The 22,847-nt window shown below is 42.1% G+C and overlaps 1 protein-coding gene across 1 annotated transcript in view; it reads left to right on the top strand.

Moving 5' to 3' along the window:
• The window catches only part of LOC139576418 (neural proliferation differentiation and control protein 1-like), a 54,385-nt gene that overhangs the window by 16,188 nt on the left and 15,350 nt on the right, over window positions 1–22,847 (top strand). Inside the window, exon 2 of the mRNA XM_071402533.1 lies at window positions 12,559–12,720. Coding sequence (XP_071258634.1) covers window positions 12,559–12,720 — 162 coding nt within the window. The remainder of the gene's footprint in view (window positions 1–12,558; window positions 12,721–22,847) is intronic.

The following is a 22,847-nucleotide window of genomic DNA, read 5'->3' on the forward strand; positions in this document are numbered from 1 at the left end:
GCCAGACTGAAAAAAGGTCTCTGTGATTTTCAATTCAATACTTAATGACATTTACTTATTTCATATGACAGGACAGGAGACAAGCAGTGAGGCTTTTTGTCTTACTGTGTGAATAGAAAAATAAACCAGATTATCATGGCTCAACTATATAGTCAATTTTAAACTCACCGATTTACAATTGGAGTTGAGCGGCGACTAGTGTGGACTGACTGGAGCTCCGACGTCATATAAAATTTAATTTCTTAAAATTAAAACACTATTGATTTCAGCACCTACGGAATAGCCTGCAATTACACACAATTACACACAAATGTTCTGTGTAATTGCAGACTATTTTTTGGGTGCTGAGATAACAACTTGTTTTTTTCCCAGGGTTTTTCGTCATTTTATGTGACGTTTGAGCTCCAGTCTGCTCACACCAGCCGCTGCTAAACTGCATCATAAATCGGCTATTATATGGGACTATTGAGCTCCACAGTGGACGCGTCATAATACCCATAAAACCTAGCGGTCAAACACTGAAATGGTTCCAATTGTTTTTCCACCATTCATTTTATTTATTGTGGATTTTAGAAACACTTCAAATAAGGGCTGTGTTTCGTGTAGGATTACCCTGGCATGAAATTTTGATATCCATGTAAATCTCTCACGGACAAGGTGGCTTTTATCAAAATATTTGGCTCTATTTACTCCGATTCAAAAATGCAAATTAGCATCAAAGTAGACATCATGGAAGACTACAAATCCCTGCAAGCTCCTGCACATCATCTCTAGCTGACACTTTAGCTGTCATGTAGCTAGCTAGTTACCTTGATCCTAAACAAAATATATATTGAACATTTTAATTTACTCTTCCATATTTTATTTAACTAATATTTGTTTTTATTCATCCTTTTGGTCTTGTACAGAAGACTATCCTAGTAGCAGTCAGATATTTCTAATGTGCCATGAGTAGTAGGCTAGTTTTTCCTAAGCAGCAATATAAGTAGCGAGCTACCTACCTAGGTGATATTACATTTACATTTACATTTAAGTCATTTAGCAGACGCTCTTATCCAGAGCGACTTACAAATTGGTGCATTCACCTTATGATATCCAGTGGAACAACCACTTTACAATAGTGCATCTAACTCTTTTAAGGGGGGGGGGGGGGTTAGAAGGATTACTTTCTCCTATCCCCGGCCTTCCCTAAAGAGGTGGGGTTTCCGGCGTCTCCGGAAGGTGGTGATTGACTCCGCTGACCTGGCGTCGTGAGGGAGTTTGTTCCACCATTGGGGTGCCAGAGCAGCGAACAGTTTTGACTGGGCTGAGCGGGAACTGTACTTCCTCAGAGGTAGGGAGGCGAGCAGGCCAGAGGTGGATGAACGCATGAATATTATATTATATGAATGAATGAATATTAGCAACATACCCTTATTTTACCAGATCCTCTTCTCCTTCAGCCGGTGGAGGTATTGATTTAATCCCTTATCATTTCTGACAACTATATGAACAAGGGGAAATCTCTTTAAATTCATGGTAATAGAATGGACGGCTGTATTAAAGCAATTCCGAAGTAACTTGTTGACTTGTCCTGTTGCAGATTTTAAGCCAGTTGAACACATTGCATTATCTATCCACAATCATAAATGAATAGGTGCATTTTTCTCAAATAAATATGCTTAGTCACCCATCAATCAGGTCAAACACCTGAACTCCAACAATTGTTTTTAAAGAAATCAAAATGGTAAACAATACATACTCACCGGCCAGTTTTAGGTACGCCATCCATTCTTGAAAATGGGCCGCACCTACAGACAGTGAGTCATGGCTTGTTATATCATATTTTTTTTAAATTTAAGATTTTTTTTTAAAATTTCTCCTTTAATTAACCAGGTAGGCTAGTTGAGAACAAGTTCTCATTTACAACTGCAACCTGGCCAAGATGAAGCAAAGTAGTGGGACACAAACAACAACCGTTACACATGGAATAAACAAACATATAGTCAATAATACAATAAAGTCTATATACAGTGTGTGCAAATAAGGTAGGATAAGGGGGGGTGAGGCAATAAATAGGCCATAGTGGTGAAATTATTACAGTATGTTAAATTAAACACTGGGGTGATAGATGAGTATGTGGTCCCGTGTGGCTCAGTTGGTAGAGCATGGCGCTTGCAACGCCAGGGTTGTGGGTTCATTCCCCACGGGGGGACCAGGATGAATATGTATGAACTTTCCAATTTGTAAGTCGCTCTGGATAAGAGCGTCTGCTAAATGACTTAAATGTAAATGTAAATGTATGCAAGTAGCGGTACTGGAGTGCAAAGGAGCAAAATAAATAAATACAGTATGGGGATGAGGTAGTTGGATGGGCTATTTACATATTGGCTATGTGCAGTGATCTGTGAGCTGCTCTGACAGCTGGTGCTTAAAGTTAGTGAGGGAGATATGAGTCTCTAGCTTCAGTGATTTTTTTTTTTGCAGTTCGTTCCAGTCATTGGCAGCAGAGAACTGGAAGGAAAGGCGGCCAAAGGAGGAATTGGCTTTGGGGGTGACCAGTGAAATATACCTGCTGGAGCGCGTGCTGCGGGTGGTTGCTGCTATGGTGAACAGTGAGCTGAGATAAGGTGGGGCTTTACCTAGCAATGACTTAGATGACCTGGAGCCAGTGGGTTTGGCGATGGATATGAAGCAACGGATATGAAGGCCAGCCAACGAGAGCATACAGGTCGCAATGGTGGGTAGTATATGGGGCTTTGGTGACAAAACGGATGGCACTGTGATGGACTGCGTTCAATTTGCTGAGTAGAGTGTTGGAGGCTTTTGTAAATGACATCGCCGAAGTCAAGGATCGGTAGGATAGTCAGTTTTACAAGGGTATGTTTGCGAGGATAAGTGAAGGATGCTTTGTTACGAAATAGGAAGCCGATTCTAGATTTAATTTTGGATTGGAGATGCTTAATATGAGTCTGGAAGGAGAGTTTACAGTCTAACCAGATACCTAGGTATTTGTAGATGTCCACATATTCTAAGTCAGAACCGTCCAGAGTAGTGATGCTGGATGGGCGGACAGGTGCTGGTAGCGATCGGTTGAAGAGCATGCATTTAGTTTTACTTGCATTTAAGAGCAGTTGGAGGTCACAGAAGGAGAGTTGTTAGGCATTGAAGCTCGTTTGGAGGTTATTTAACACAGTGTCCAAAGAAAGGCCAGATGTATACAGAATGGTATCATCTGCGTAGAGGTGGATCAGAGACTCACCAGCAGCAAGAGCGACATCATTGATGTATACAGAGAAGAGAGACGGCCCGAGAATTGAAACCTGTGGCACCCCCATAGAGACTGCCAGAGGTTTGTGTCAAACAGGCCCTCCGATTTGACACACTGAACTCTGTCTGAGAAGTAGTTGGTGAACCAGGCGAGGCAGTCATTTGAGAAACCAAGGCTGTTGAGTCTGCCGATAAGAATGTGGTTATTGACCGAGTCGAAAGCCTTGGCCAGGTCTATTAATACAGCTGCACAGTATTGTCTCTTATCGATGGTGGTTATGATATCGTTTCGGACCTTGAGCGTGGCTGAGGTGCACCCATGACCAGCTCGGAAACCAGATTGCAAAGCGGAGAAGATACGGTGGGATTCGAAATGGTCGGTGATCTGTTTGTTCACTTGGCTTTCGAAAAATTTAGAAAGGCAGGGCAGGAGGATATAGGTCTGTAACAGTTTGGGTCTAGAGTGTCTCCCCCTTTGGAGAGGGAGATGACCGCGGCAGCTTTCCGATCTTTGGGGATCTCAGACGATGCGAAAGAGAGGTTGAACAGGCTAGTAATAGGGGTTGCAACAATTTCAGCTGATAATTTTAGAAAGAGAGGGTCCAGATTATCTAGCCCTGCTGATTTGTAGGGGTTGAGATTTTGCAGCTCTTTCAGAACATCAGCTATCTGGATTTGGGTGAAGGAGAAATGGGGAGGCTTGGCCGAGTTGCTGTGGGGGGTGCAGGGCTGTTGATCAGGGTAGGGGTAGCCAGTTGGAAAGCATGGCCAGCTGTAGAAAAATGCTTATTAAAATTCTCAATTATTGTGGATTTATCGGTGGTGACAGTGTTTCCTAGCCTCAGTGCAGTGGGCAGCTGGGAGGAGGTGCTCTTATTCTCCATGGACTTTACAGTGTTCCAGAACTTTTCGGAGTTTGTGCTGCAGGATGAACATTTCTGTTTGAAAAAGCTAGCCTTTGCCTGTGTATATTGGTTCCTGACTTCCCTGAGAAGTTGCATATCGCGGGGACTATTCGATGCTAACGCAGTACGCCACAGGATGTTTTTGTGCTGGTCTAGGGCAGTCAGGTCTGGAGTGAACCACGGGCTATATCTGTTCCTGGTTCTAAGTTTTTTGAATGGGGCATACTTATTTTAGATTGTGAGGAAAGCACTTTTAAAGAATAACCAGGCATCTTCTACTGACGGAATGAGGTCAATATCCTTCCAGGATACCCGGGCCAGGTTGATTAGAAAGGCCTACTCACTGAAGTGTTTTAGGGAGCGTTTGACAGTGATGAGGGGTGGTCGTTTAACCGCAGACCCATTACGGACGCAAGAAATGAGAGAGTGATCGCTGAGATCCTGGTTGAAGACAGCAGAGGTGTATTTGGAGGGCAGGTTGGTAAAGCAGGCAGACAGGCATCGAAGCATTCAGTTGTTGTTCAATTGAATGATAGAATAGGAAAGTGTGACCTAAGCAACTTTGAGCATGGTATGATCATTGGTGCCAAGTGCCTGATCCAGTGACTCAAACGGCTAAACTCCTGGGCTTTTCATGCACGACAGTGTCTAGAGTTTACCGAGAATGGTGCAACCAACAAAAAACATCCAGTCAGGGGCAGTCTTGTGGGCAAAAATCAGTTTTCTTGAGTGGCCTGCGCAGTCTCCAGACCTCAACTCAATAGAGCATATTTGGGATAAGATGGAATGGGCTGTAAGCAGCATGAATGTACCGCCTTCCAATCTGCAGCAACTGCGTGATGCCATCGTGTCAGCATGGACCAACATCCCTGTGGAACGTTTCCGACACCTTTGTAGAATGCCCCAAATAATTCAGGCTGTTCTGGAGGAAAAGTGGGGTCTGACCCAGTACTAGATGGGTGTCTCTAATAAACTCTCTGGTGAGTGTATCCCTTTTTATACATAACATATAAACATCTGAATTTTTAAGTAAACATTAAATGATTTATTAATCAATGCCGCAAACCTGGGACATCCCGAAGCACCATATGAAGTATTATTACTATCCGAGAGCGCACAGATTCTTATGCTTTTCCATTTTAGGAAATCGACCAGCACAAATGGCATGTAAAAACAGTATATTTTGGTGGATGAGTTAGAAATGGAAAAACTGGACAAGGAAGGTAGGTTTATATAAAATACCAGGTCCACTCCAGCAGAATGAGAAACACTTAACATACTCAAAACAAGGAAGCCATGCCTAAACCGAATTGTCTGAAGTTGAGGGACCATTGGGCGTAAAAGGCTTATTGTGGAATAAGGGGTAGCTAGAGAAATGTTTGGCCATGGAATAAACATAAAGGTAGATGCTAAACGTTGTGTTAGAGAATTTGACAGTACGTCCATCCGGCCTCACAACCGCAGACCACGTGTAACCAAGCCAGCCCAGGACCTCCATATCAGGCTTCTTCACCTGTGGGATCGGGGAGGGGTGCTGAGGAGTGTTTCTGTCTGTAACAAAGCCCTTTTGTGGGGAAAAACTCATTCTGATTGGCTGGGCCTGGCTATACTCTCCCAGACCAACCCATGGCTGCACCCCTGCCTAGTCATGTGAAATCCATAGATTAAGGCCTAATGAATTTATTTCAGTTGACTGATTTCTTTACATAAAATGTAACTCACTAAAATCTTTTGAATTGTTGCGTTTTATATTTTTGTTCATTATAGAGATAAAGCCATCAGTCTCGCGTGTTAATATGGTCATCACTCACTCACTGTTAAATTTGTCAAGGTCCCGACATCAGTGTTAGCTATCCTGCTACAGCGCTTTTTGATGTTGGGATGCGCTACAGCGCTTTTTGATGTTGGGATGCGCACGCATCACTCGAACGTGCTGTTTGATGGTAAACAGAAAATGGCTCTAAACAGATGGAGCAGAAGTGAGCCAAGGGCCCAATATAGAACTGCATCTTTTCTATAACACCCTCTGGAAGAGTGTGAGGCTGTGTCCCAAATGGAATCCTAGTATACCCTATATAGTGCACTACTACCACAGGGCACTGGTCAAAAAGAGTGCACTATATGGGAAATAGGGTGCCATTTGGGACATACTTAAGTCTTAATAGTAAACAATTAGCCTAAAAGAGGATGCTAATCAGTCTGGACTCTTCCTGTTGACATCTCTCAAACGGATAGACAGACAGGCAGAGTCTTCTATTTGTAAATAGCAGGCTCTTGATGGAGACTGCCTGTCATGTTTTCAGATTAGCGCCACGGTCGCCACCCTTCAGTGCCCTAGGTACACGGGGCTTAATTAATGTCTGGCCTCTGACAGCAGCTTACAGCTAGCTAGCTGACCTCACACAGCCTGCCTAGCCCTGAGGATCACCAGCCCCAATAGGTGGCAGGTTGTGGAGGAGCACGTAGACCGTACCGTGCCGTAGTGCTTTGATAATCGTCATAGTCATACCATTTCAATTTGAGTCAATTAACCCTTGTGTGGTTTTTGTGTCTGTGGGGCCCATTTTAAATGTTTACTGAAAGAAAAATGATACAATAAATAATTTGTTCAACTTGAGACTCATTGGCCTTTGCTCATTTTCTGTGAATAACATCGGCGTCAGAGATACAAGCTAGCTGCAATCGGGTCAGTGTGGGACAAGTGGGTGGGACCGCCTTCCCCTGTTTTACAACCCTGGGGCCAATGTTACTGTTGCTGAGCAGCTTATGCCATTTAGGGGCCGTTTCCCCTTCAGACAGTACATACTGTCTAAACCTTTCAAAATATGGAATCAAGATCTGAGCTGCCTGTGATGCTGCTTCATCATATGCGTGGAACTTGCAAGTGTATACGTGGCAGTTAGATGGAGATGGCCCCTGAGAACAACCAAGGGATGTGGGTTGTCCTGGATGTGACACAGGGACTCCGTGGCCACAACATCACATGCAACACGTTTTTACTTTGCACAAGTTTGGACAGGAGCTCCTCGAGGAAGCTGACGATGGTAGGAACAGTACGTAAAATTACAATACCATAAAAGGAGGGGTGGACAATTTAGACAAGCTGGTGACTGGTGTCGTGTCTTTGCTATCGTTAAATTGAAGACTTATAGTTTTTTATCAAAGATTCCTGTAATTAGGGATTACGCGATCACTTGAGTAATAACGTAACTAATTAACTATGAATTCGAGGGCACCAGGGAAAGTTATTAGATTACAAAGTTATAATTTCCCAATATAACCTTTCAGATATTTTCATATCTGATCAATAGTCCTCTAATTAATGATTTATTTACTGTACCTCACGTTAGTCTCATTCCAAACGTCGTAAATTGTTGATTATCTGCACGAACCCAGTCTTCACTATGAGTCATCCATACATCAATTGTCTTAAATCATTTATTTATTACTAACTAATTAATTCACAGAAATGCATAAACAAACAAACAAACTTAAAATAGTTACATGAAATGATAGGAGAAAATATGCCCGGCATGGCGGCTGTTAGACAAAAGGGGAAATGGCGTTCGACTAAGAATTCACTACAGAGTCCATAATTATAACAATTGACATGCTAATCCTTACACATGAACGCTCACTCATTCGGGAACAATTGCAATCAATATATATATATTTACGCTCGGTGTGTCGTCTTGATCGTTGGAGAGAAGTTAGTTTTTGTTGGAGTTCCTTCTGTCGTAGTTATTGTGGAGAGTTCAGAGTGACATTCGTTATAGAATGCTAGTTTCGGCGGTTGTCTTTCTTCGCGTTCAATGATACCGAATTCCTAGCTGCAGACTAGTAGTCAATATCAAAGACTTGTTATGATTCGTATAAGAGTTTTAACCACGTGGTATGGTTAAAGATTCAGCAATTATACTCAACCTTCGTTCTCCTCCTTGGAGGATAAACATGGTCTGAATGGTAATTTCTTAAAGTTGGCTTTTATTCAGATAGCAGAGAGGGGTGGTCCCATGGTCTCTGACCCAACTGGCTCAGGGTGGTCCTTGGATTTAGTTCAAATACAACAGGGAGTTATATTTTCCTTCATTAAACAGTTCAAAATCATATTACACAATTATACAAACAGTATCATACTCACTCATTCATTTTATACAACAAACAGGTGTAAACCTCATATCTGAGGTTATTATATAAACAGCGGTATGGTAATGTGGTCCCACAGTCTCTCCTGAGTTTCCCACATGGGGACAAATGGACATGTTAATAGCTGGACTCCCCACCGACCTTTAATACTTTTTCCGGAACATGAAATCTGTTCGTACCTCAGGTTCTGTAAGGTGGAAGAGAATTCCTTTGTCCTGAAAGTTTACCCTCTGTCTATAATACTGTTGGCCATGAGGAGATTCTCAGGAATTTACGACATCTCTCTGTGATCACCGCATGGGTTGTGGTAGGAAAGGGAGAGGCAGGGAGAGGGGGATGGGGTTTGCACTACCCAAGCAGGCGACGTCATGACACTGGCTACAGCTGCAAAAGAAGAACCCTAAGCTGGCCACTTGTGATATTCATCAACATCTTGGAAATCTCGGCGTACAACACGTTTGTCATCTGGATGGCTTTGAACCCAGATTGGAACAGAGCTCCAGAGGGGACGGCTCTTTCTCGAAGAGCTGGGTAAGACCTCAAATCCAGAGGAGGCAACATATCCCAAGGACCCCAGCTTCTGAGGCCATCGTGAGGAGGATTCAGGAGGAGGATGCTGGTGCCCCATCCGCCCGATCCACAGAACCAACAACTCCAATACCGGAAGTAAGTATGAGTGATGGTGTGTGTGTCTGACTCTATTACCTTGGCCTGCTGTAACTATATATGTGAGTGAGATGTTAGTAAAATTCCTCAACTAAGTGTTTTCATCATTCTAGATTGCAGACGGTAGCAACAAGAAGAAGCGCTGCGCATTGTGTGTGGACCCAAGAAGGACAGGAAGACACAGTACACATGCATCAAGAAATACATTTGCAACACACACACACAGTAAAACTCTGTCCATGTGGTGTGTAGACTGGCCTTAATCTGTGTTCAATGGGGCTCATTTATAATTTCCATAAAATACAGTGTGTCAAATTTGTCCTTCCCATTTGTTCAATTCAAAGCAATAGACATCAATAGCGATAACTTTTGCATTTATATTTGTTCAAGATAAACATGATTTTATTCCACCCATGTCTTAATTATATAAAAAAAAGGGATAGCACTTTTATTGATATATGTTATCTAGCTGAGGTAAATGGCAAACGTTAACCATGTATGCTGTCTATATTGCTTGTAATTGACATGTGAACATTTTTAAGTTTTTACATAAATTGTTACAGCTGTATTGTTTTAAAAGACCAACAACATTATTGGGTTATGAGACCCGCAAACATTGGGTGAATAACAAAAACGTGACCACCGCCACACAAGGGTTAAATTTGAATTCTGTTTCTGAATTCATTGGAGTTCCCAGAAAATGATTGCCATTGTTTTTTCTATTCCAGGTCTTCAGTAGTTTTTTTAAATGGAATTGACTCTGGCAGACAGTTCATAGGCATAAAACCCCTTCACATCAAAATGGAGGAGACGGCCTACTTGACTCACCTTTTAGTTTGGTAGAGTTGGAGAGATTGCAGTACTACATTTACGTCTTCTTTTTTGCATACAGTATGCTGCTAGATGGACTCCAGTGCTTCCCAAATGGCACCCTATTCCCTTAATACTAGGTCAAAAGTAGAGCAGTAGATAGGAATATGATGCCATTTGGGACGCAGTGTGTGCTGACAGATGAACGAGGCAACCTCAAGTGTACCCAGAGAGGATTTGGTTATATGTGTCAGTTGTGGATTTATTGACCCACGGACAGTTGTGGAGAATGATGAATGGCTTGTAGTCAGTTGTGTCTGCTTAGGCAGCAAGCAGCTGGATGCTGCCTATGGAAGACCATCACTAGTTGACATGGATGCTTTGTAAAGACCTGGGTCTTGTTGTTTGTTCATACCCCTCACAACCTATTTTCTCCTTTCAATGTTTTTGTCATTTTTAATTACATGGTTTACAGGGTAATCTCAGGTAGTTATTATTATAATTTTTTTTGTCACGCTGCTGAGGAAACATATTCCGTTCTCTCTCTTGTTGTCTTCTAAAGTTTCATGGCCATAGCCAGGGTCTAGACTAGCATATTGTTGAGAGACCGTGCTCTCTGAGGAAAATGAGATGGGTGGGGGGGGATTATAGCCTGCTGGTGCTGAATGAAGATTACAGGAGATCTGCTCTCTGTCAGAACCAACTGAGAAGCCTGATTTGTCAAGTGCAAAAACAAGCCATTTGGGCCAGATATTGAGTTAATTAGTCAGATCAGGAAAACTGAACTTGTGTGCCAAATTGCACCCTATTCCCTACATAGTGCACTACTTTTGACCAGAGCCCTAGACGAAATAGGCTGCAATTTGGGACGTATGAGAATGAGGGAGAATAAATATAGGTCAGTATTTGTAGCTTTTTTTAGCTACTTTAATATTACATTCAGATGCGATTCAAGGGTTCGTTTTTGCTTTTCAGGGTCAAAACTCATGAATATCTCATTGATAACGCTCCAGAAGCAGACTGGAGCATAGTTTACTACTTACAATAAACACTGTCCTTTAACGTTTACTAACCCCCTTAAAATAAATGTTCCCTTCTCGCTATCGTTTTTCTTAATCTTAGTTTGTCTTAATCCCACCTTCCCCCACCCCTTCTCGCCATCCTCGGATTCTGCATTCACAGTTTGACTCGCACCTGATGTCACGCTGTCTGTTGCCATGGCAGTCGTTATGGCAACCACAGCAGCCTAGAGTTTCAGTGGTTGGCTGAGTCCTTTTTGTGGGGAGAGTCAATAAGGGGTTAATATTGATAAGTTTACTTTTAATTATTTGCTTCCCTCAGCCTATTGAATGCTTACAGAGCATTGGCAGGCAGAGACGAACAAGCCTACGGCTGATTTTATGAATCCTCTAACAGCCTTGCTAAGTCGAGCCCAGCCAAGACCTCATATACACACACACACACACACACACACACACACACACACACACACACACACACACACACACACAAAGACTAAAGCTTCGTCCCAATTGGCTATTCCCTGGCCTATGTAGTGCACTACTTTTGACCAGGGCCTGTCATTTGGTCTAACTCTCCGTGGAGAGCATTATTTAGTCGGTTAGGAGTTTAGTCAGGTGTTTTTACTGTTAGGCAGGCGATCTCAACATGACACCAAACATACAACCCAACAGGAGTCAGGAGCCTTGGGCAGACTGACTGACTCACTCACTGTTCTGGTCACAGTGAGGGTTACTATTCCATGAGAAAAGGGCCTTTAGCTAACAGCACAGTCTTTACCCTTATCTTAGCACCCACCTGCTGGCCCATATAGTCCCCCAGCCCAGAGAGCATGTCCACCTCCACCCCACTACACACCGGTCAGGTGGCGACAGAGGCCACATGACCATGGCCCCCAAAACATCATCAAACACCGGTCAAGAAATACTGTAGTTTAATATTCTGTTCACATCAGAGTGAAGGATTTCAACCTCCTCCATGGTAGCCTAAACCTGCAGAATAATTTCTGACCCTTAGATAACAAACTCTACAAGCTAACGACTGCCCTCAGACTTCAGAGGAGTTTGGTTTCTCTGACTCAACCATAGTGGTGAGATTTGGTACAGTGAGGAATTTGGCTGGTATTCCTGAGAGGTCGTGAAGTAGATGTCGGACTAGGTATATCCTCAGCTAAAACTATAGATGTGACTCAAATGGCACCCTATTCCCTATGTAGTGCACTTATTGTGACCAGTGCTCTGGTCAACAGTAGTGCATTACACAGGGAATAGGGTGCCATTTGGGACGCAATATCTATTCTGATTAGCTGTAGCTCAGTGAGTGGTAGGGCTGGCCTGGAGGCGTATTATATTAGATGACGTACTGTCAGGCACCAGTAATTATGATTCTATTTTTTCCTTTGTCTATTTTCTCTCTTTCTCACTCACTCTTCCGTTGTCACCTTAGGCACCCTGATAATAGCTAGGCTATAAGACTCATGCGATGCCTCTGCATAATGTTATATGCTTAGTTCTCTAGTGTGTGTGTGTCCAATTTGTGTGGAAGCCTCAATGGGTATTGTCCCAGAGACTGGTGTTTTGATTGACAATGCATTTGATTAGCATTTTTACAGGAACATGTTTAAGTAATATGTCTGCTGATGTTAGCACCAACAGTCAGGAAGAGATGAGCTTGCCTTTTCACTGTTAGCGCAGGTGCACTGACGTTAAAATCCAAATGGATGTGAATACTAATGTTACTCTGTGTCTTCCTATCTCCACAGGGTCTTCTTCAGTATGCCCGCGGAGCTTAGACTGTGCCCGAGCAGGGCGTCATTTCTGCCAGCCGGGCAGCTCACACTGCGGCCCCTGCCTCAACCCGCTGGTAGAGAACTCACATGGCAGATGCATAGTGAAGAGGAGACATGCTCACGCCTCCCATTTTGGTATGTTCACTTATCCCTACTAATGCCAATGCATTGCTGTTTTACTGCTAGTGTAGAAACAGTAGTCAAAGCCACAAAGCATGTTTCGTTGCAAGCCTTGCCCAAGCCTTTGGGCCAAATTATCCCCTCTCCTTCCGAATTTCAAAAGATGCTGAATGTAAGTGTACCCAATGTTCCCTCTAAGCTGCTCCCTCAGGACTGCCGTGCAGAAGAAATATCAACCTGCGCAGAGAAGCACTAGTTTGAACTTCACTCAACTTTCTAGAGTTTGCCCCGTTAGTTAACACTATCAACGTTTCCCTTTACGGTGGGAATTGTGATTGACTCAACGCAATATTAGCCACTTTCAATGCAACATACCGAAACAAAACAAACTATGCAAGACTTGGGGTGTTACTCAAAAAAGCATACTACCATGCTCCGAGCATGCAAATTGGAGCATGGAAGGGACAGAGTATGTCCAAGTATGCAAAATGGAGCATAGTGGGCACTTCTCGAATGCGTACTCCATTTGTACATATTTTGAAGCATGCATCAATGCAAGCTTCAACGGAAAGTATGCAATTAAAAATAAAATGCAACCACTTAAAAAATGTAACATTTCTTGAAATCAGTTATTTCATTATTTGAGCTGAAGCGAGAGAAAATGCACTCCGCCATCGGAATGAAATGTTTGATATGTTAATAAATACATGGTGTGTTCATTTTGGCATGTTTACCTGCCTACATAACGTAGATCACAAGCCCATAATAAGTCAATAGGGCTATCTAGCTAGCTAGCCACGAAGAATTGGTAGGTACCCCCAAAAAATGTACATCTACCTTGCATAACATTAGTTTGTCATGTTTGCCTGTTTAACTAGCTGGCTAGTTAGATTATTACGATTGAAATATCTAGCTGATAATAGTTATTATATTTGCTTTGTGAATATCTTGTTTTGTCTTGTTGCTATTGTCCTGGCTGGAAGAAGGTTCAGTAAATGGGGAGGTGAAGCATGAGGTAATACAGTAGAGGGAGTGCGAGTGCTTCTCAAATGTAATGTTTTATGCATTCTCCACATTCTCGTTCTCACAAGCGTACTCAAGAGAACATTGTCGGAGAATGCCCTCATAGCAAGAGAGCGGAGCACTGTATTATGCATATTGAGTATGCAAAACTAACTATGTAAGATATTTTGTTGTAAGCAGAATGCATTGGAGTAAGATTCTATTGCATTGACAGATATGACAGGCCCGAACTCTACACAGATCGGTGTGTCGTAACCAATCAGAGCTGCAGTAGGCCTATTTGCAAATATACCATTGCCATATATGGAACTGTGCCATTTACTTTGAACTGGACTATGTTTACAGCATGAGCGGTGTCATGACTCTCCTGTGAGGATCCAAAGATCAGGCTACAATCGATCAGCGTCTACAGAGCCATTGGTGTGTGGGTTTTATGACACCTCAAGTCGATCGTAAATTGTAGGCAGCAGACAACTCCTTTTGGTCTCTAGTATTGGTGAATGGAATCTCTTTGTTACGGAAGGTTTTGCAGCCCAAACACTCTAACGTCCAACAGTGAACACTGGGACAGTATATTTGAACATCCGAATGTGGGGAATGATGAGAGATGGGAAATTAATTTATATATTGTCATGTCATTAAAAATTATATAAAAGCGATATAACGAAAATATATTTTAACTTGAAGAGCTTTCACACTGTGTATATCAGGTTTACATCCTTTACGCTGTGTAGGAAATATCAAAGATGAAGATAATATTTTTAACTTCTTAATAGGGTGCGCTGTTTTCACTTTGGGAAAAAATCGTGCCCAAATTAAACGGCCTCGTACTCTGTTCTAGATCATACAATATGCATATTATTATTACTATTGGATAGAAAACACTGAAGTTTCTAAAACTGTTTGAATTATATCTGTGAGTAAAACAGAACTCATTTGGCAGCAAACTTCCATACAGGAAGTGAAAATTCTGAAAATGGGGCTCTGTGTCAGGGCCTGCCTATTCAACTGGCTTATATTTATGGATCTGTATGCACTTCATACGCCTTCCACTAGATGTCAACAGGCAGTAGAATGTTGAATGGGGTTTCTAGCTTGATGTGAAACCGAATGAGAGCTTTTGGAGTGACAGGTCCGCTCTTTTGTCAGTATTCAACTGCGCACCAGGGAACCTCACATTGTCTTCTGAAATGCGTTACGTATACACGACGAAATGCTCCGGCTCTGATTTTATTGGATACATATGAGAAAAACATCATAAAGTAGGATTTTCAACCGAGTTTGACCAGTTTATTCGACGTTTATTGGGAATTTGGGAATTTTTCGTTCCATTTCTTGGACATGTGCCCTCCACATGGCTAGCCAAAGTTGCTAATTCGACATTAGAAATGGACATTCTAAAACAAAACAACGATTTATTCTGGAACTAGGACTCCTTGCACAACATTCTGATGGAAGATCATCAAAAGTAAGAGAATATTTATGAAGTTATTTCGCATTTTTGTGGTTTGTGTTGGCTCCAACAAGGCGGAGAATTGGTGAGCGCTGTCTCACAATATTGCATGCTGTATGTTGTACTAAAGTTATTTTTTTAAATCTAACACAGCGGTTGCATTAAGAACCAGTGTATCTTTCATTTGCTGCACAACATGTATTTTTTAGTAAAGTTTATGATGAGTTTTTTGGTTAGATTACGTGACTGTCCAAAATATCTCCGGACAATTTGGTGCATCATGGCTACATATTCACAATGTAAAACCAGGATTTGTAGCTATAAATATGCACATTTTCGAACAAAACATAACATATGTATTGTATAACATGATGTTATAAGACTGTCATCTGATGAAGTTGTTCAAAGGTTAGTGATTCATTTTATCTCTATTTGTGGGTTTTGTGAAAGCTATCTTTACGGTGAATAAATGGCGTTGTGTGTTTGGCTATTGTGGTGAGCAAATATATTTATCTTTCATTTGCTATACAACATGTATTTTTCATAAATGTTTTATGATGAGTATTTATGTATTTCGCGTTGCTCTCTGTAATTATTCTGTCTGTTTTGGTGCTATTTGTGATGGTGGCTGCAATGTAAAACTACGATTTATACCTCTAAATATGCACATTTTCGAACAAAACATAAATGTATTGTATAACATGATGTTATAAGACTGTCATCTGATGAAGTTTTTCAAAGGTTAGTGATTAATTTTATCTCTTTGTGGGTTTTGTGAAAGCTACCTTTGCGGTGGAAACATGGTGAAAACATGGCGTTGTGTGTTTGGCTATTGTGGTGAGCTAAAATAAATATATATTGTGTTTTCGCTGTAAAACATTTAAAAAATCGGAAATGATGGCTGGATTCACAATATGTTTATCTTTCATTTGCTGTATTGGACTTGTGATGTCATGAAATTATATTATATGATATCCCTGTCGTGTTAGGCTAGGCTATGCTAGTCAGCTTTTATGATGAGAAGGATCCCGGATCCGGGAGGGTGACTCGTTAGTTAAGATAGGAATGTGATTTTAGATTTCTAACGAGATCATAGTTTTTGATGTTTTGCCCGACGTTTTGCCTGTTTTACCCGTCAGTATGACAAATGCCTCTTTTTACCCAAGTGTATAAAAGACTGAGTTAAGAATTAACATACCAGACTAGAAGGACCACAAGCTGCAGCTAGGTCTCCATTGGTCACGACCCTGAAAAACAACACGAGTTGAAGAAGACAAAGTAGCCTCTAACCAATCAATGTTACGGTTGAGTAGCTGTTCTAAGTACTGTATCTAAGAAAGTGAATAGGACCATCCGGTGATTCTCTTCAAATCATCGTCGACTACACTGCTCTCATCACAACTCTGGGGATCATCAACACAGCTGATTAGCTGTCCTCAGAAGACCACTCTTCCAGAACGAGTGAAAGTAAACGCAGACAACTAAGGAGAAGGACATTGTGACCTCTTGTGGACATACAGAGACTTACACTTACGAACTAAGGAGAAGGCCCAATCGAACCCTTTTCACAAAGCGGAACCCTTTTCACGAAGGCCTGGGTCCAACAGAGATACACGACGAAGACCTTCAACACGTAAATACATGCATTACTTCTTACCCAAACGGGCAGCAGTTCGGGCCAAGGTATTAGGATTACTGTGAGTGTAGTTCCTGACTGTATCTAAGTGTTGTCTCTCTTTAACTCTCCATCTTTTGTAACAAGTGTCATATTGTGTTAGTCCACTAGGGACCTGTTTTCATCTTATTAAGTTTCAAATCAGTAAGTGTATGTGTGTGTCATCATTTAGTTTGTTAGTAAATAAATAATCAAATCAATTTGTGTGGTACGGAATAATCAGTAAGACTCAGGGTTGTGCATATTCAAGAAGTCTGCAATGTTCAGAATGAGACTGATATGAGGTAATGATTGTGACTTATCGATTTATATAACTTATGTATATATTCTTCAGTATAATTCGGGGGATGGAAACTCGTTAAACAACTTCCTCCGTGGTTCCCCAAATTCCTACTGAGTTAATTGTTGCATGATTAATTTAGTCTGGTAACAATTAAACATGGTAGGTAATTATTAGATAAATAACATTCATCACATAAATGAAGTCGCGTCACGACAGCGGTCATGAGTAGATGCACTTGTTTTGAGATCAAATCGAGAGCTAAATGTAGCCACGTGCACTTTTGTTCGTATCCTTTGCTAGTTAGTGAGTTATTAGCCAAGTTATAGATCATTTGTAGTCAGCCATGGGGGAGTGATTGCTTTTTACAAGAGCTGCAATCGTGTGCATTTCAAGCCATCTTTGAAAAGTGAGTCAGGTAAAGTGCCTTTTCATGATTTTAAAGGAGCAGTGTTGTATTTTGAGACAGGCTTGAAGAGCTAAGTAGCCAATACGTGGAGGGTAGCATAATTTGTCTGATTCTCTGTAATAGTGGTATGGGAATAATGATGCATTTTATTGTGTACAGTGGCTTGCGAAAGTATTCACCCCCCCCCCTTGGCATGTTTCCTATTTTGTTGCCTTACAACCTGGAATAAAATAAAATAAATGGGGGGGGGGGGGTGTGTATCATTTGATTTACACAACATGCCTACCACTTTGAAGATGCAAAATATGTTTAATTGTAAAACAAACAAGAAATAAGACTTCCGTCTATTTGTAGAGCCACCTTTTGCAGCAATTACAGCTGCAAGTCTCTTGGGGTATGTCTCTATAAGCTTGGCACATCTAGCCACTGGGATTGTTGCCCATTCTTCAAGGCAAACTGCTACAGCTCCTTCAAGTTGAATGGGTTCTGCTGGTGTACAGCAATCTTTAAGTCATACCACAGATTCTCAATTGGAGTGAGGTCTGGCATTGACTAGGCCATGCTTGGTGAGTCTCCCATATGCCTGTTGGCGAACACCAAACATTTTTGCTTATTTCTTCTTTTTTTTCTGGCCACTTCCGTAAAGCCCAGCTTTGTGGAGTGTATTGCTTAAACTGGTCCTATGGACAGATTAGTCCATAGGAAGTATGGAGTAGTGCCTTTCCTTAGCCACAGTGTGTTATATGTTCAAAAGTACTATCTCACAACACGAAGAAACCTTCACTCTTGCGCAGACATTTAGAATCAAAACATGCCAATTAGAAAAATAAGCCATGGGAGTTTTTTGAGCGAGAATTAAGACTTCCAAGTAGTAAGACATGTATAAAGGCAACAGATACTATTAATAGAAGGGGCTAGAAGAGTCTTATATTGTGAGCTACCGAGTGGCTAGGACAGGCAAGCTCCACACTATTCTGTAGAACTTAATTCTTCCTGCTGCCACGGATATGGCTGAAACAATGCTGGGGGAAAAGGCCCAAAAAACTATACAGAAAATGCTTCATCAAACAACACTGTTTCACGACGCATCAGTGACATGGCAGGAGATGTTTTGAAACAATTACTGCTTCGCATACAAGCCAGTGCAATATATGCGTTACAGCTGGATGAGTCAACAGACATGGCGGGCCTGGCACAGCTCCTGGTAAATGTCCGTTACGTTTATGGGGGGTCAATTAAGGAAGACATCCTCTTCTGCAAACCACTGGAAACCAGGACAAGAGGAGAGGATATTTTTAAAGTACTGGACAGCTTTGTGACATCAAATGGACTTTGGTGGTCAAGATGTGTTGGTATCTGTGGCGCAAAAGCCATGACAGGGAGACCTAGTGGAGTGGTAATGCGCGTGCAAACAGTTGCCCCCGACGCCACTTGGGTACACTGCAGCATCCACATAGAGGCTCTTGCTGCCAAGGGAATACCTGACAGCTTGAAAGACGTTTTGGACACTACAGTGAAAATGGTTAACTTTGTTAAAGCAAGGCCCCTAAACTCTTGTGTTCATTTTCTGCACTATGCAATGATATGGGCAGCAACCATGTAATGCTTTTACAACATACAGAAGTGCGCTGGTTGTCAAGGGGCAAAGTATTGACACTTTTTTTTTTAAATTGAGAGACTAACTTAATTTTCACTTGTCTGACCACTTGCATGATGAGTTTCTCACACGACTGGCCTGTCTGGGTGTTTTTTCTCACCTGAATGATCTGAATCCAGGATTACAGGGACTCTCCGCAACTATATTCAATGTGCAGGACAAAATTGAGGCTATGATTTAAGAAGTTGGAGCTCTTTTCTGTCTGCATTAACAAGGACAATACACAGGTCTTTCCATCATTGTATGATTTTTTGTGTGCAAATGAACTCACACTTACGTACAATGTCAAATGTGATATAGCGAAGCACCTGAGTGAGTTCGGTGCGCAATTACGCAGGTTATTTCCAAAAACGGACGACACAAACAACTGGATTCGTTATCCCTTTCATGCCCTGCCTCCAGTCCATTTACCGATATATGAGCAAGAGAGCCTCATCGAAATTGCATAAAGCAGTTCTGTGAAAATGAAATTTAATCAGAAGCCACTGCCAGATTTCTGGATTGAGCTACGCTCAGCGTTTCTTGCTTTGGCAAATCGCGCTGTTAAGACACTGTTGCCCTTTGCAACCACGTACCTACAGTGGGGAGAACAAGTATTTGATACACTGCCGATTTTGCAGGTTTTCCTACTTACAAAGCATATAGAGGTCTGTAATTTTTATCATAGGTACACTTCAACTGTGAGAGACGGAATCTAAAACAAAAATCCAGAAAATCACATTGTATGATTTTTAAGTAATGAATTTGCATTTTATTGCATGACATAAGTATTTGATACATCAGAAAAGCAGAACTTAATATTTGGTACAGAAACCTTTGTTTGCAATTACAGAGATCATACGTTTCCTGTAGTTCTTGACCAGGTTTGCACACACTGCAGCAGGGATTTTGGCCCACTCCTCTATACAGACCTTCTCCAGATCCTTCAGGTTTTGGGGCTGTCGCTGGGCAATACGGACTTTCAGCTCCCTCCAAAGATTTTCTATTGGGTTCAGGTCTGGAGACTGGCTAGGCCACTCCAGGACCTTGAGATGCTTCTTACGGAGCCACTCCTTAGTTGCCCTGGCTGTGTGTTTCGGGTCGTTGTCATGCTGGAAGACCCAGCCACGACCCATCTTCAATGCTCTTACTGAGGGAAGGAGGTTGTTGGCCAAGATCTCGCGATACATGGCCCCATCCATCCTCCCCTCAATACGGTGCAGTCGTCCTGTCCCCTTTGCAGAAAAGCATCCCCAAAGAATGATGTTTCCACCTCCATGCTTCACGGTTGGGATGGTGTTCTTGGGGTTGTACTCATCCTTCTTCTTCCTCCAAACACGGCGAGTGGAGTTTAGACCAAAAAGCTCTATTTTTGTCTCATCAGACCACATGACCTTCTCCCATTCCTCCTCTGGATCATCCAGATAGTCATTGGCAAACTTCAGACGGGCCTGGACATGCGCTGGCTTGAGCAGGGGGACCTTGCGTGCGCTGCAGGATTTTAATCCATGACGGCGTAGTGTGTTACTAATGAATTTCTTTGAGACTGTGGTCCCAGCTCTCTTCAGGTCATTGACCAGGTCCTGCCGTGTAGTTCTGGGCTCATCCCTCACCTTCCTCATGATCATTGATGCCCCACGAGGTGAGATCTTGCATGGAGCCCCAGACCGAGGGTGATTGACCGTCATCTTGAACTTCTTCCATTTTCTAATAATTGCGCCAACAGTTGTTGCCTTCTCACCAAGCTGCTTGCCTATTGTCCTGTAGCACATCCCAGCCTTGTGCAGGTCTACAATTGTATCCCTGATGTCCTTACACAGCTCTCTGGTCTTGGCCATTGTGGAGAGGTTGGAGTCTGTTGGATTGAGTGTGTGGACAGGTGTCTTTTATACAGGTAACGAGTTCAAACTGGTGCAGTTAATACAGGTAATGAGTGGAGAACAGGAGGGCTTCTTAAAGAAAAACTAACAGGTCTGTGAGAGCCGGAATTCTTACTGGTTGGTAGGTGATCAAATACTTATGTCATGCAATAAAATGCTAATTAATTACTTAAAAATCATACAATGTGATTTTCTGGATTTTTGTTTTACATTCCGTCTCTCACAGTTGAAGTGTACCTATGATAAAAATTACAGACCTCTACATGCTTTGTAAGTAGGAAAACCTGCAAAATCGGCAGTGTATCAAATACTTGTTCTCCCCACTGTATGTGAGAGGGGATTCTCGGCCCTCACTAGCATGAAAACTAAATACAGGCACAGACTTTGTGTGGGAAGTTATTTAAGACTGAGACTCTCTCCAATACAACCCAACATTGCAGAGTTATGTGCATCCTTTCAAGCCCACCCTTCTCATTAACCTGTGGTGAGTTATTCACAATTTTCAATGAACAAATAAAGTTTTCTATATAAGATGGCTAAATAAAGAGCAAAATTATTGATTATTATTATTGTTTGTGCCCTGGTCATATAAGAGCTCTTTGTCACTTCCCACGAGCCGGGTTGTGAAGACAACTCACACTCATTCTTATGTTTAATAAATGTATTGTATAGTGTGTGTGTGTGGCAGGCTTATAATGACAGCAAAAAACATTTGAGTCCCCTGCCCTGGTGCTAGAGGGGGTACGCAGCTGGAGGTTGAATGTTTGAAGGGGTTCGGGACTATAAAAAGGGAACCACTGGTCTAATCGAATGTAGGCCTACATTGAACACCACACATTGGCTGTTACTGTAGGCTGAATGATAGAACAGCTATTTCCATGTTAGAATGTTATGAGATCCATGTTCTCCATTGGTTTTGATGGTAGGACTACATTATGATCAAATAGCCACAGCAGTCAACTTGACCACTGTCAAAACTAAGTTAAAGCGGGTACAGCCGCAGTGTTTGCAGTAAACGAGCGCCAGGAGTTGCACAGAATTTTCACAATGTTCAAGTTTGCGCTCAGCAGACCTTTTGAGGGAACATCGAGTGTAACCCAACGAGATTCGTCCTAATAACCTGTTACACAAAACGAGGGCACAGGGAGAACTGTTCCACATTGTCTGTCCCATCTCACGAGAGACTAGTTTAATGTGAAAAATAAGTTAATATTGCTCACTTTTTAATGGATAATAGCAGTCTCCCCTCCAGTCCCCCCACTGCCTCAGACTTTAACGAGTGTGAATGAGACAGCGTAGGAGGTGCGTCATCAGGGGACTGAGAGCTGATAGCTCAGGGAAAAGGTCCGTTATTCCAATGGAGAGAGCGAGCCAGAGCAATGGGAAAGGATTCATAAGGGTTCAACATGAGAATGGATGACTTTAATAAAGTGGTACTGATACAAAACAATTGGCATTAAAACCCATAAAGATATCTCTTAGATTTAGTAATAGGCCAGACAGACACTGGAGGGAGGGGCGACTCCAGGAAAGCCCTACATAAAGAAGGAAAGGAATTGAAAGACTGAGACCTGATTCAACGTCGGTCTGTGAGATTACAGCCTAGTCACAACAAAGTCGAAACGAGTATCCCTCGGCGCAGATTTTAAAAGCATGGACTGTCTGCCAAGCAGGTTTTCCCTGATCCACTGGCAGAAAAGACATCCCAAATGGCACGCTAATCCCTATAGAGCATGCTACTTTTAACGCAAGCGTGCCATTTGGGACACATCCACTGACTGGCTCT

Source organism: Salvelinus alpinus, chromosome 5 (assembly GCF_045679555.1).
Source record: "Salvelinus alpinus chromosome 5, SLU_Salpinus.1, whole genome shotgun sequence".
Taxonomy (NCBI): Eukaryota; Metazoa; Chordata; class Actinopteri; order Salmoniformes; family Salmonidae; genus Salvelinus; species Salvelinus alpinus.